The 14,460-nt window shown below is 27.2% G+C and overlaps 1 protein-coding gene across 1 annotated transcript; it reads right to left on the bottom strand.

Moving 5' to 3' along the window:
- Window positions 1-282: 282 nt before the first annotated feature.
- Window positions 283-13,907, bottom strand: LOC142231254 (uncharacterized). Its single transcript, XM_075301872.1, has 3 exons — window positions 12,379-13,907; window positions 787-894; window positions 283-379 (listed from the first exon to the last, which is right to left on the bottom strand). The coding sequence occupies exons 1-3, from the start codon at window positions 13,905-13,907 to the stop codon at window positions 283-285; spliced, it is 1,734 nt and encodes a 577-aa protein (XP_075157987.1).
- Window positions 13,908-14,460: the final 553 nt, after the last annotated feature.

Below are 14,460 nucleotides of genomic sequence, written 5' to 3'. Positions count from 1 at the left end.
AATTTCTCAAATTTTTTTATATGTTGTTTTTTTTCTGAAGTCAAAAAACTGTGTGTGTCTAATATTTTATACCTCAGAAAAAAAATTCTTTAATGTTTGAAATGTTGGGGAACGCTTTCTAGCAAAAGTATTAACTAAGTAGTACACAGAAAAAATGTTTTTCTAATTCAAGAAGAAATTATTTTTTTATTTGTGTTGATAGATAAACGAAACTAATAAAAAAATTTTTTCTCCGAAATAAAATGTCAAACCAAGGAAGTTTTTTTCTGTCTTTGAAAGAAGTCATTTGGTAATTTGTGAGTGACACTCTAATATATTCACATAATATCTGAGCGTTAATCCCACAGCCAAAGCCTCCAAGGGAGAAGGGAATTTAGTTCTGAAGAGGGAAAAGTAACGCACAAATGATTGTAGGCATAAAAACGGACACAAACATAGCCAGATACTTGAAGACATGGATAGACACGCGGAAGACTATCGTTATCTTTTTTCTTGAAAATATCAATAATAAAAAAAGTCTAAACCTATAAAGTACATGTTGACAACTTTAATGATAAATTTGCAATTACTACTTTACAACTTTTATTCGCGAATTGTCTTAGTTGCCTGGTCTCTGTAGAAGATTTCCGCCAATCCTTTAAAAAATATGTGACCACAATAACAAGAAATATAATAATAATAATAATAAAAAAAACAATAAAAAAATTATTAAAAACTACCAAAGACACGGTATATAAATTTTATATGGAAGTTATGGAGAGAATTTCTAGGCAGAAAGAGATAAACACAGTTGGTTTGCAATTCTCCAAGGTAATTGAAGGGAAGAGCGATATAGTGTGAAGTGTCTTCGAAGACATCTTACAATGCGGGTTCCTAACGCGAAGTGCTACCAAGCTATACTATATTTGTTTTACTGGCAGCTCAATATAGATATGTTTAGAAGTATTTCTATAGAAAATTTTGCCCAAATGTTTTTTCTATAGAAACTTTTAACCAAAATTTTATTTCTATAGAAAATTTTAGCAAAATTTTATTTCTACAAAAATCTTTGTCAAAATTTTATTTCTATAGAAAATTTTAGCAAAATTTTATTTCTACAAAAATCTTTGTCAAAATTTTATTTCTATAGAAAATTTTGTCTAAAGTTTATTTCTATTGAAAATTTTCTCAATATTCTATTTCTATAGACAAATTTTATTTCTGTAGAAAAATTTCTCAAAATTGTATTTCTATAGAAAATTTTGTCAAAATTTTAATTCTATAGAAGATTCTGTCAAAATTTTATTTCTAGTGAAAATACTGTCAAAATTTTATTTCTATGGAAAATTCTGTCAAAATTTTATTTCTATAGAAAATTTTCTCAAAATTGTTCTAGAGAAAATTCTGTCAACATTTTATTTCTGTAGAAACATTTTTGCAATTATTTTTATTTATTTATAGAAAATTTTTGCAAAATTTTGTTTCTATAGAAAATTTTTGCAAAATTTTATTTCTATAGAAAATTTTTGCAAAACTTTATTTCTATAGAAAATTTTTGCAAAATTTTATGTCTATAGAAAATTTTTGCAAAATTTTATGTCTATAGAAAATTTTGTCAAAATTTTATTTCTATAGAAAATTTTGTCAAAATTTTATTTCTATAGAAAATTTTGTCAAAATTTTATTTCTATAGAAAATTTTCTCAAAATTGTATTTCTATAGAAAATTTTCTCAAAATTTTATTTCTATAGAAAATGTTTGCAAAATTTTGTTTCTATAGAAAATGTTTGCAAAATTTTGTTTCTATAGAAAATTTTTGCAAAATTTTATTTCTATAGAAAATTTTGTCAAAATTTTATTTCTATAGAAAATTATTGCAAAATTTTGTTTCTATAGAAAATTTTTCCAAAATTTTGTTTCTATAGAAACTTTTTGCAAATTTTTATTTTTATAGAAATATTTTTGCAAAATTTTATTTCTATAGAAAATTTTTGCAAAATTTTATTTCTATAGAAAACTTTTGCAAAATTTTATTTCTATAGAACATTTTCTCAAAATATTATTTCTACAGAAAATTTTCTCAACATTTTTTTTATAGATAATTTTGTCAAAATTTTATTTCTATAGAAAATTTTGTCAAAATTTTATTTCTATAGAAAATTTTGTCAAAATTTTATTTCAATAGATCATTTTGTAAAAATTTTATTTCTATAGAAAATTTTGTTAAAATTTTATTTCTATAGAAAATTTTCTCAAAATTTTATTTCTATATAAAATTTTCTCAAAATTTTATTTCTATAGAAAATGTTTGCAAAATTTTGTTTCTATAGAAAATTTTTGCAAAATTTTATTTGTATAGAAAATTTTGTCAAAATTTTATTTCTATAGAAAATTATTGCAAAATTTTGTTTCTATAGAAAATTTTTGCAAAATTTTGTTTCTATAGAAAATTTTTGCAAAATTTTGTTTCTATAGAAAATTTTTGCAAATTTTTATTTTTATAGAAAATTTTTGCAAAATTTTATTTCTATAGAAAATTTTTGCAAAATTTTATTTCTATAGAAAACTTTTGCAAAATTTTATTACTATAGAACATTTTCTCAAAATATTATTTCTACAGAAAATTTTCTCAAAATTTGATTTTTTTAGATAATTTTGTCAAAATTTTATTTCTATAGAAAATTTTGTCAAAATTTTATTTCTATAGAAAATTTTGTCAAAATTTTATTTCTATAGAAAATTTTGTCAAAATTTTATTTCAATAGATCATTTTGTAAAAATTTTATTTCTATAGAAAATTTTGTTAAAATTTTATTTCTATAGAAAATTTTCTCAAAATTTTATTTCTATAGAAAATTTTCTCAAAATTTTATTTCTATAGAAAATGTTTGCAAAATTTTGTTTCTATAGAAAATTTTTGCAAAATTTTATTTCTATAGAAAATTTTGTCAAAATTTTATTTCTATAGAAAATTATTGCAAAATTTTGTTTCTATAGAAAATTTTTGCAAAATTTTGTTTCTATAGAAAATTTTTGCAAATTTTTATTTTTATAGAAAATTTTTGCTAAATTTTATTTCTATAGAAAATTTTTCAAAATTTTATTTCTATAGAAAACTTTTGCAAAATTTTATTTCTACAGAAAATTTTCTCAAAATTTTATTTTTATAGATAATTTTGTCAAAATTTTATTTCCATAGAAAATTTTGTCAAAATTTTATTTCTATAGAAAATTTCTCAAAATTGTATTACTATAGAAATTTGTTGCAAATTTTATTTCGTTTTGTTTGTTATTGTTGGGTTTCTCTTCAATCATTATTGTTGTTTTAAATTTCTGCTTAAAACCATGCATTGACTAAGCTACAAGTGTAGCTTAACCAACAGAGGAAAACTGTACTTGTCAAATTTATTTGGGCAAAGCCCCATAGACTGCAAGATGGTTGGATGTACAGCTGTTTCGGAATTACCACATTCCTCATCAGCATCCTCTACTTGCTGCAAAACTATCAACCAATTATCAGAATAAATTCAGGCAGTTCACTAAACCCACATTGAACCACACTTGAATCCTCCGAAAAAACGTTTATGATAGCCGGCTTATGCTGAAATAAAATCACACAAGCATCTCTCTTTTCTTTTGTCATTATCCTTCCTCTGTTGGTTGAGCTACTTTTGTACACTGGTAGAAAAAGTTTCGCTATATTAATGAAATGTGTCATTAAAATTGAGCCACTGAAACAAATTCATTGATATAACGAAATTTTTCGTTATTATAACGAATTTTCTGTTAGTCAACGAAACGCCTCGTACTATTAACGAACATTTTCATTGTCTTAATGAAAATGTTTCGTTATATCAATGAAACTTTTTCGTTGGCTCAATTTTAATGAAATTTTCTTTGCATGTAGTTTAGTCAACTCAATGGTTTTAAAGCTGAGATCAAAACAACAAATATGATTGAAGTAGAAACCACCAATAAAAAACAAAACACGAATGAAATAAGAGGAAGCACGCTCAAAATAAACCCAGCCAACTGCACTCAAATCGATGATTTGACGGTGGCAAAGGAAAAGAGATATGTTTGTACAAATTTATTTCGGCATAAACCAGCTATCAATGTAAAACCTTTTTTCGGAAGGTTCAAGTGTGGTTCATTGTTGGGTTTAATGAACTGCCTGAATTTATTCTGATAATTGGTTGATAGGTTTGCTGCAAGTAAAGGATGCTGATGAGGAATGTGGTAATTCCGAAACGTGCGTCCATCCAATTATCTTGTAGTCTATAGGGCTTTGCCCAAATAAATTTGACAAACATTATTCTCCTCTGTTGGTTAAGCTACTCTTGTAGTTTAGTCAATGAATGGTTTTAAGCTGAAATCAAAAAAAAAAAAAAACAACAACAATGTTTAAAATAACAAAAAAAACAAATTATTTCTATAGAACATTTTTACAAAATTTTTTTTGCAAAATTGTATTTCTATAGAAAATTTTTGCAAAATTTTGTTTCTATAGAATTTTATGTCTATAGAAAAAAGTAGAGGATGTTGATGAGGAATGTGGTAATTCCGAAGCAGCTGTAATTTACAAGTACACTTTTCCTCTGTTGGTTAAGCTACACTTGTTGTTTAGTCAATGCTTGGTTTTAAGCTTAAATCAAAAACAACAATAATGATTGAAGAGAAAACCAACAATAACAAACAAAACGAAAAAGTTTATTTCTATAGAAAATTTTTGCAAAATTTTATTTCTATAGAAAATTTTTGCAAAGTTTTATTTCTGTAGAAAATTTTTGTACAATTTTATTTCTATAGAAAATTTTTGCAAAATTTTATTTCTATAGAAAATTTTCTCAAAATTTTATTTCTATTGAAAATTTTTGCAAAATTTTATTTGTATAGAAAATTTTTGCAAGATTTCATTTCTACAGAAAATGTTGTCAAAATTTTATTTCTATAGAAAATTGTTGCAAAATTTTGTTTCTATAAAAAACGTCAAAATTTTATTTCTATAGAAAATTTTGTCAAAATTTTATTTCTATTGATAATTTTGTCAAGATTTTACATCTATAGCAAACTTTGTCTAAATTTTATATCTATTGAAAATTTTCTCAAAATTTTATTTCTATCGAAATTTGTTTGCAAAATTTTATTTCTATAAATCATTTTGTCAACATTTTATTTCTATAGAAAATTTTGTCAAAATGTTATTTCTATAAAAAATTTTTGCAAAAATTTTATTTCTAAAGAAAATTTTTGCAAAATTTTATTTCTATAGAATTTTTTTTTTTTCAAAATTATATTTCTATAGAAAATTTTTGCAAAATTTTATTTCTATAGAAAATTTTGTCAAAATTTTATTTCTATTGATAATTTTGTCAAAATTTTACTTCTATAGAAAACTTTGTCTAAATTTTATATCTATTGAACATTTTCTCAAAATTTTATTTCTATTTGCTATAGAAAATTTTTGCAAAATTTTGTTTCTATAAAAAAATTTTGCAAAATTTTTTATTTCTATAGAAAATTTTTGCAATATTTTATGTCTATAGAAAATTTTGTTTAAATGTTATGTCTATAAAAAAAAGTAGAGGATGTTGATGAGGAATGTGGTAATTCCGAAACAGCTGTAATTTACAAGTACACTTTTCCTCTGTTGGTTAAGCTACACTTGTAGTTTAGTCAATGCTTGGTTTTAAGCTGAAATCAAAAACAACAATAATGGTTGAAGAGAAAACCAACAATAACAAACAAAACGAAAAATTTTATTTCTACAGAAAATTTTTGCAAAATTTTATTTCTATAGAAAATTTTTGTAAAATTTTATTTCTGTAGAAAATTTTTGTAAAATTTTATTTCTATAGAAAATTTTTGCAAAATTTTATTTCTATAGAAAATTTTCTCAAAATTTTATTTCTATTGAAAATTTTTGCAAAATTTTATTTGTATAGAAAATTTTTGCAAGATTTCATTTCTACAGAAAATGTTGTCAAAATTTTATTTCTATAGAAAATTGTTGCAAAATTTTGTTTCTATAAAAAACGTCAAAATTTTATATCTATAGAAAATTTTGTCAAAATTTTATTTCTATTGATAATTTTGTCAAGATTTTACATCTATAGAAAACTTTGTCTAAATTTTATATCTATTGAAAATTTTCTCAAAATTTTATTTCTATAGAAAATTTTTGTAAAATTTTATTCTATAGAAAATTTTTGCAAAATTTTATTTCTATAGAAAATTTTTGCAAAATTTTATGTCTATATAAAATTTTCTCAAAATTTATTTGTATAGAAAATTTTTGCAAAATTGTATTTGTATAGAACATTTTTGCAAAATTTTATTTCTATAGATCAGTTTGTCAAAACTTTATTTCTATAGAAAATTTTTGCAAAATTTTGTTTCTATAAAAACGTCAAAATTTTATTTCTATTGATAATTTTGTCAAAATTTTACTTCTATAGAAAACTTTGTCTAAATTTTATATCTATTGAAAATTTTCTCAAAATTTTATTTCTACAGAAATTTTTTGCAAAATTTTATTTCTATAGAAAATTTTTGCAAAATTTTATTTCTATCGAAAATTTTTGCAAAATTTTACTTCTATAGAAATTTTTTGCAAAATTTTATTTCTATAGAAAAAATTTTATTTCTATAGAAAATTTTATTAAAATTTTATGTCTATAAAAAATTTTCGCAAAATTTTATTTCTATAGAAAATTTTATTATTATAGAATTGTTTTGCAAAATTTTATTTCTATATATATTTTGTTTAATGTTTTAATGTCTATAGATTTTTTTTTCAAAATTTTATTTCTATAGAATATTTTTGCAAATTTTTATTTCTATAGAAAATTTTGTCAAAATTTTATTTCTATTTCAATTCTATTCTCAAAATTTTATTGCTATAGAATTGTTTTGCAAAATTTTATTTCTATATATTTTGTCAAAATTTAATGTCTATAGATTTTTTTTCAAAATTTTATTTCTATAGAATATTTGTGCAAATTTTTATTTCTATAGAAAATTTTGTCAAAAGTTTATTTCTATTTCAATTCTATTCTCAAAATTTTATTGCTATAGAATTGTTTTGCAAAATTTTATTTCTATATATTTTGTCAAAATTTAATTTCTATAGAAATTTTTGTCAATATTAAATTTCTATAGAAAATTTAGTTAAATTTTTTTTTTTAGAAAATGTCAAAGTTTTATTCCTATAGAAAGTGTTGTAAAAATTTTCTGTCTATAGAAATTTATTTCACAATTTTATTTATATAGAATATTTTTGCAAATTTTTAGTTCTATAGAAAATTTTGTCAATATTTTATTTCTATATGAAATTTTGTCAATATTAAATTTCAATAGAAAATTTTGTTAAAATATTATTTTTATAGAAAATTTTGTCTAAATTTTATTTTATTTAGAAAATGTCAAAATTTTATTTCTATAGAAAATGTTGTCAAAATTTTATGTCCATAGAAATTTGTTTCAAAATTTTATTTCTATAGAATATTTTTGCAAATTTTTGTTTCTATAGAAAATGTTTGCAAATTTTTATTTCTATAGAAAATTTTGTCAAAATTGTATTTCTATAGCAAATTTTGTCAAATTTTTTCTATAGAAAATTTTCTCAAAAATGTGTTTCTATAGAAAAATTTTGTTAAAATATTATTTCCATTGAAAATTTTGTTAAAATTTTATTTCCATAGAAAATTTTGTCAAAATTTTATTTCTTAGAAAACTTTGTCAAAAATTTTATTTCCATAGAAAATTTCTGTAACATTTTATTTCTGTAGAAAATTTTATCAATTTTTTACTTCTATAGAATATTTTGTCAAAATTTTATTCCTATACAAAATGTTATTCCTATAGAAAATTTTGTCAAAATTTTATTTCTTTAGAAAATTTTGTCAACATTTTATTCCTCAAAGAAATTTTGTCAAAATTTTATTTCTATCGAAAATGGTGTCAAAATTTTATTTCTATAGAAAATATTGTCAAAATTTTATTAGAATAATTTTAATTTTTTAATTTAATTTATTTCATTAGTAATTTCCCATACTTTTCATACTGCTATCTGTTGAATATATGACTAGCCTATGGTAACAACTGAAAAAAGTCACTACATTGTCAAAAAGGTTAATAACAACAACGGATTTCATGCGTTGTTGTTTTGTCTTGAATTTATGCGTAATATGCGAAACCATGCGGATATATATGAATCTATGGCAAAATTTGCGGCCTTCCTTCCGTCGTAGCGGGTGGATTTAAGGGTGACTGGGGGGAATTGTATGGTCTGACCATTTATTGTTGCTGATTGCTGCTAGCCTTCGGTTGACTTTCTTCAGTTTATGTTGCACGCATAATTTCAAGTCTATGCCAAATGGAAATGGAATGACTTAAGTGGTCTTCTGTCCACACTGCCATGGATTCCTCAGCCAATAATAATAATAATTTGTACGATTATAAAAAAAAAAATAAAAATAGGAACAAATTGTGTCAAAGTGAGGATTAATCATCAATCAAAAAGCAACAAATTGAAGACTGCCTTCATCATTATGATCCACAACCATTAATGTTGTGGATCATAATGCTTATATGTCAGTTTTAATGAATGAATATTCACTCATATTAGTATGGATAGAGAAGATACAACAAAATTAAAAAAAAAACTTAATGACTGTCTTAAGTGCTTGTTAGACCAGTACTCTAGAGTAACATCGTATTTGTTTCATTCATGCATTCATATATCATTGATTAAATATCATAGGCCTATTTGGGAACATTTTCCCCTTAAGCATTTGTAAATTATGTGGCCGATTATGTAGGGTGGCTAGTATGTAATGCGGCAAAGTAAAGCGCTATTTTCATTTATATTCCCCAAAGAAGTCTGTGAAACAGGGTATACCAGCAACAAAAATTTTAAATTTGAAACATTTCGTTTTAATACACTGAAAAAAATATTGTCGTGAGGCGAAAGATTTCATCTCCTTAAAATACGAATAAAAACTTTGCTTAGTATAGAAGACGCATTTCTCTAATATAAAGTTTTTTTCCTTGTCCAAAAGTCGGCAAACTTTTCAATAAAGTCATTTTGTCTTTATAATTAAGTGATTTCACTTAAAAATGGGTATCATAACATGAAAGCAAAAATGTTTGGGGTAAGGTTAACTTGACTTTAAAAATCCAGAAAAATTCTTTAAAGTTAATGAAATTGTCTTTAAATTTGTTGTCTTTTTGTACCTTGACTACAAAGCAAAAAATCGTTCAAAAATAGGACATGTTATTCAACACTTTATTTTAAAGACTTTTTTTACGTGAAACATAGCATAACTTCTACTGGAAGTCGAGTCTAACATAAAGTTGTCGTTAACTCGTTTTTAAAGAACTTTGATAGCATATTAAAACAAAAAGCTGAAAAATGAATGTTTGCTTCCTAAAAGCAAGTACACAAAACCCAAATTTAAAAGAGAATTGTGTCTTACAAGTATCCTTACCTGAATTCTCCGCTTCTTTGGCTCGGAATCAATACCAAAATTGTTAAAGTAAAGACGAAATCTTTGCAACCGGGCATGCTTTTTTTTCAGTGTACGAGAACTTTAATTTTTTTATTGTTTTTAAATGCACCGATTTGTATTTTGCTTAGCATAGAAGAAGTCTCTCTCTAATATAAAGTTTTTCACTTGTCCAAACGTCGATAAACTTTGTAATGAAGTCGGTTTATCCTTATATGGTAGTTAAGTGATTCGACTTAAAAATGGATGTATTCACATGGAAGAAAATTTTATTTGATGAGGTCAACGTGACCTTATTTATGTATTTTAAATAATTAAAAATTAATGAAATCATTGAAATCATTTGTTGACTTTTTGTGCCTTCTACTACAAAACAAAAAAACCTTCAAAAATAGGAGATGACTTTCCACATTATGTTTTAAAAACGTTTTTACTTGAAACATACTATAATTGCTACTTGAAGTCGAGTCTGAATTTGGAAATTTAAGTTTTCGTTAAAGGACTTGTATACACGGACGACTGTTTTTCATATGTTTGGATGTACAAATCATATGTTTGGAACTAAATTTTTTTAACGCAATATTTTTAAGTGCAAGCATATAATGTTCATAAACTAGCATAAGATGTTTGGGACATATATGTTAATATGTTAGAACATATTATGTTTGGACATAAAATCTTTGTAAATATAATATGCTTAGATGCAAACATATATTCATTTAGACATAGCCTATAAACATATATGTGTTTAGAAAGAGAGACCTAGAGAGTATGCTGCAAGTAAAATGATGGAAGTACGAGTAACCAATTGGCGCCTTAAAAATATATCCACACAAAGAAAAATTAAAATTAATTTTTTTTCTACCAATGTATGTGAGGAGACGAGATATACACATGGTGTCTTTGGCAAAAATGATCAGGGTGGGCTCCTGAGTCGATATAGCCATGTCCGTCTGTCCGTGAACACATTTTTGTATTCAAAGCCTAGGTCGCAGTTTTAGTCCAAACGACTTCAAATTTGGAATAAGTATGTGTTTTGGCTCAGAATAGAACCCTATTGATTTTGGAAGAAATCGATTCAGATTTAGATATAGCTCCCATATATATCTTTCGCCCGATATGGACTAATACGGTCCCAGAAGCCAGAGTTTTACCCCAATTTGGTTGAAATTTTGCACTAGGAGTACAATTAGCAGTTCAGATTCAGATATATAGGTTCAGATTTAGATATAGCTCCCATATATATCGTTCGCCCGATTTAACAGGTTGGCTGATAGGTCCCCGGTCTGACACATAGATGGCAAATGATTCGTGTCAAAATTTGACGTCTGTAAGTCAATTAGTTTGTGAGATAGATCGTTTTTTGTGAAAAAATTGAAAAAAAGGAATTTCGTGTTTTGATAAAAGTACTGTTTTCTGAAGGAAAAAAATACGGTGGAAGCAAAAACTTGGCTTGATAATGAGTTTCCGGACTCTGTCCCAGGGAAATCAACAATTATTGATTGGTATGCAAAATTCAAGCGTGGTGAAATGAGAACGTAGGACGGTGAACGCAGTGGACGCCCGAAAGAGGTGGTTACCGACTAAGACATCAAAAAAATCCACAAAATGTTTTTGAATGACCGTAAAATGAAATTGATCGAGATAGCAGAGGCCTTAAAGATATCAAAGGAACGTGTTGGTCATATCATTCATCAATATTTGGATATGCGGAAGCTCTGTGCAAAATGGGTGCCGCGCGAGCTCACATTTGACCAAAAACAACAACGTGTTGATGATTCTGAGCGGTGTTTGCAGCTGTTAACTCGTAATACACCCGAGTTTTTCCGTCGATATGTGACAATGGATGAAACATGGCTACATCACTACACTCCTGAGTCCAATCGACAGTCGGCTGAGTGAACAGCGACCGGTGAACCGTCTCCGAAGCGTGGAAAGACTCAAAAGTCCGCGGGCAAAGTAATGGCCTCTGTTTTTTTGGGATGCGCATGGAATAATTTTTATCGATTATCTTGAGAAGGGAAAAACCATCAACAGTGACAATTATATGGCGTTATTGGAGCGTTTGAAGGTCGAAATCGCGGCAAAACGGCCCCATATGAAGAAGAAAAAAGTGTTGTTCCACCAAGACAACACACCGTGCCACAAGTCATTGAGAACGATGGCAAAAATTCATGAATTGGGCTTCGAATTGCTTCTCCACCCACCGTATTCTCCAGATCTGGCCCCAGCGACTTTTTCTTGTTCTTAGACCTCAAAAGGATGCTCGCAGGGAAAAAATTTGGCTGCAATGAAGAGGTGATCGCCGAAACTGAGGCCTATTTTGAAGCAAAACCGAAGGAGTACTACCAAAATGGTACCAAAAAATTGTAAGGTCGTTACAATCGTTGTATCGCTCTTGAAAGGAACTATGGTGAATAATAAAAACGAATTTTTGACAAAAAAAAATGTGTTTTTCTTTGTTAGACCGGGGCTTATCAGCCAACCTGTTATATAATTATGGACCGATATGGACCAAATCCTGCATGGTTGTTAGAGACCATATACTAACACCACGTACCAAATTCAACCGAATCGGATGAATTTTTCTCATCCATGAGGCTACGGAGGTCAAATCTGGGGATCGGTTTATATGGGGGCTATATATAATTATGGACCGATGTGGACCAATTTTTGTATGGTTGTTGGAGACCATATACTAACACCATGTACCAAATTTCAGCCGGATCGGATGAAATTTGCTTCTCTTAGAGGCTCCGCAAGCCTCTGACAAAGTTACAAACGGAATGACAAAGTTATTCCCATCCTATGGTGGATGGTATAAAAATGGTGTTCGTTCGGAGCAGGGATTGAACCCAGGACCCTTTGCATGCAAGGCGGACATGCTAACCATTTGTTGCGTTTTTTGGTCGGAACCTCAGTTACTGTAGGCAAAATTCTTTCTGCATTTGCATGAGGCCACAGCAATACTATCGTTAGTATTGCTGTGGCCAATTTTGATAGATTTGGAAACATACAGTTTCCATTGATATCTTTTAATTTAATTATTTTTGTCCAAAACTCAACAATGTCCATAGCTTCGAATTCTTTAATTTCATTCTGTGTAAAATTGTATTCTAATGTAATAAACTCTTGTATTGTATCATTAATACTTATTTTGTATTTTGAGCAAAGTAAATCAAACTTGAACTTTTTGCCATTTTCAGAAAATGCTGCCATTGGATTCAGAAATTCCATTTCTTTAAAAATAGAGTCTTCTTTAAGAGGAAGACGTTTTTGTATTTCTTCTAAAGCCGTTAAATAAAATTGAAGGCAATCGGTTTTAATCTTTTTCACTGTATTTTCAGGTATGTCTTTTAAAAATTCCTCACACTCTAATCCAAGAAAAACGTCTTCGATTTGAACAGATATATGTGGAGATCTAACGACACAATCAATTTTCAATTCCGATTTTTTTATGCAATTCTGCCCAAGTTTAAGGAATATCTTCATTGACTCTGAATGTACTATATAAATTAAAGTTTTCTTCGATTGAAAAAGTGCGTTTAGACAATTGAAGCTGTTCAAAACATATTTAAGAAACAATAAGTAGGCCTTGTTGCATTCGTTTGTGAGATCGTTGTATATAGCCTCTGCAGATTTTAATTTGTCCCTTTGCGAAGCGAACTTAAAATATTCTAGTAACACATTCCAATTAGAAAGAATTCGCTCTACACATTTTTGACGTGATAACCATCTAGTCTCAGAAACCTTTAATATTCTTCTTTTTTCCTCGTTGAGTAGATCTTGGAACTCTCGAAGCTCTGAGCATCTCTTGGCGCTACCCGACATATAAGTTCCAATTTGACGAATAAGTTCTTCAGGTGCTCTGGGTAAAGTCATGTATGCTTTGTTTGCCACAATGGCAGCATAATGGCACAAACATTTTATGGTAATTGTATCTGGATTGTCTATAAGAAGACGATATGAAAACGAATTTGTTTTTCCAACCATTAAATTTTCACCATCTGTTCTCAATCCAATGATATTTGATAAGGGTATTTTATAACCACTGATAAGTTCTTTAAAATCCTTGTAAAGACTTTCGGCACTTCCGTCTGATCCAACTTGCAGCAGGTCTAATAGTTGAATATTTACTTTCCCCATTACTTCATCATAAAATTGTGTGATTACACACATGGTTTTGTTGCATGAGATATCGGTGCTTTCATCAATAAGAACCGAAAACTTACATTTTTGCAGTTTTTTGACGAGTTTTCCTTTTTGCTCCTCAGCTAATACATTCTCAATTATTTTTGAACACTTGGTTCTACCGAGTTTGCATTTTTGTATTATGTCGGGATCCGGGGCAATTTTTTTCAGCAGTGGGACTAAATGGTCTACTACTTGTACTGCAACATTATGTTCCGCAAAGAACATGCTAAGTCGTATTTCAAAAGTGGCCACTAAATCGGATTAATTAATTTTTTTTGCAAAGAAACTTGTAAGTGGGTTCGTTTTATTTGCTGCCGAAACATTTTTCATGTGAGACTTCGATTCAGCATGCTTTTCAAGTCCTGATTTTCCGCAGCTCATTTGTTTGCCACAAGCAATGCATTTACACTTGTATTTGTCCCCTTCCACCTCAGCCAGCCATCCTTTAAAGATCTCATTTTCATGCCATTCTGGTCTAAATTTTTGTTTTCTATATTGTTTAATGTTTTCTTCATCAGATAACATAGATGAATTCGAAGCCATTTTCCTAGAAAATACATAAAGTAAGCAAAATTATAGTACAAGAAAAACGAAAACTTACCAAATTTTAGACCATTCCTCTGTGTTTTATTTTCTTCTTCTTTAATTGGTGAAGTTATTTGTATTTTGTAACGACTTCTTATGTTACCATATGTCGTCGAAGATCATACGTTGCCAGCTTCGAACTTAAGTATTGGCGACGACCTAAATGAAAACGCTAGCAAAAAGCATCGGCGTA

The sequence above is a fragment of the Haematobia irritans genome, chromosome 3 (genome assembly GCF_050003625.1).
Source record: "Haematobia irritans isolate KBUSLIRL chromosome 3, ASM5000362v1, whole genome shotgun sequence".
Lineage (NCBI taxonomy): Eukaryota > Metazoa > Arthropoda > Insecta > Diptera > Muscidae > Haematobia > Haematobia irritans.
This window is presented reverse-complemented; position numbering and strand designations above follow the sequence as displayed.

Bases quoted from the DNA above. Each gene is read 5' to 3' on its own strand.
- LOC142231254 (XM_075301872.1), bottom strand. From the start codon at position 13,907: ATGTTCTTTGCGGAACATAATGTTGCAGTACAAGTAGTAGACCATTTA. The intron at 895-12,378 runs GTTAGCATGTCC...AATATAGTATAG, and splicing joins ACCAAAAAACGCAACAAATG to CTTGGTAGCACTTCGCGTTA. The intron at 380-786 runs GTTTATCTCTTT...TTCCCTCTTCAG, and splicing joins GAGAATTGCAAACCAACTGT to AACTAAATTCCCTTCTCCCT.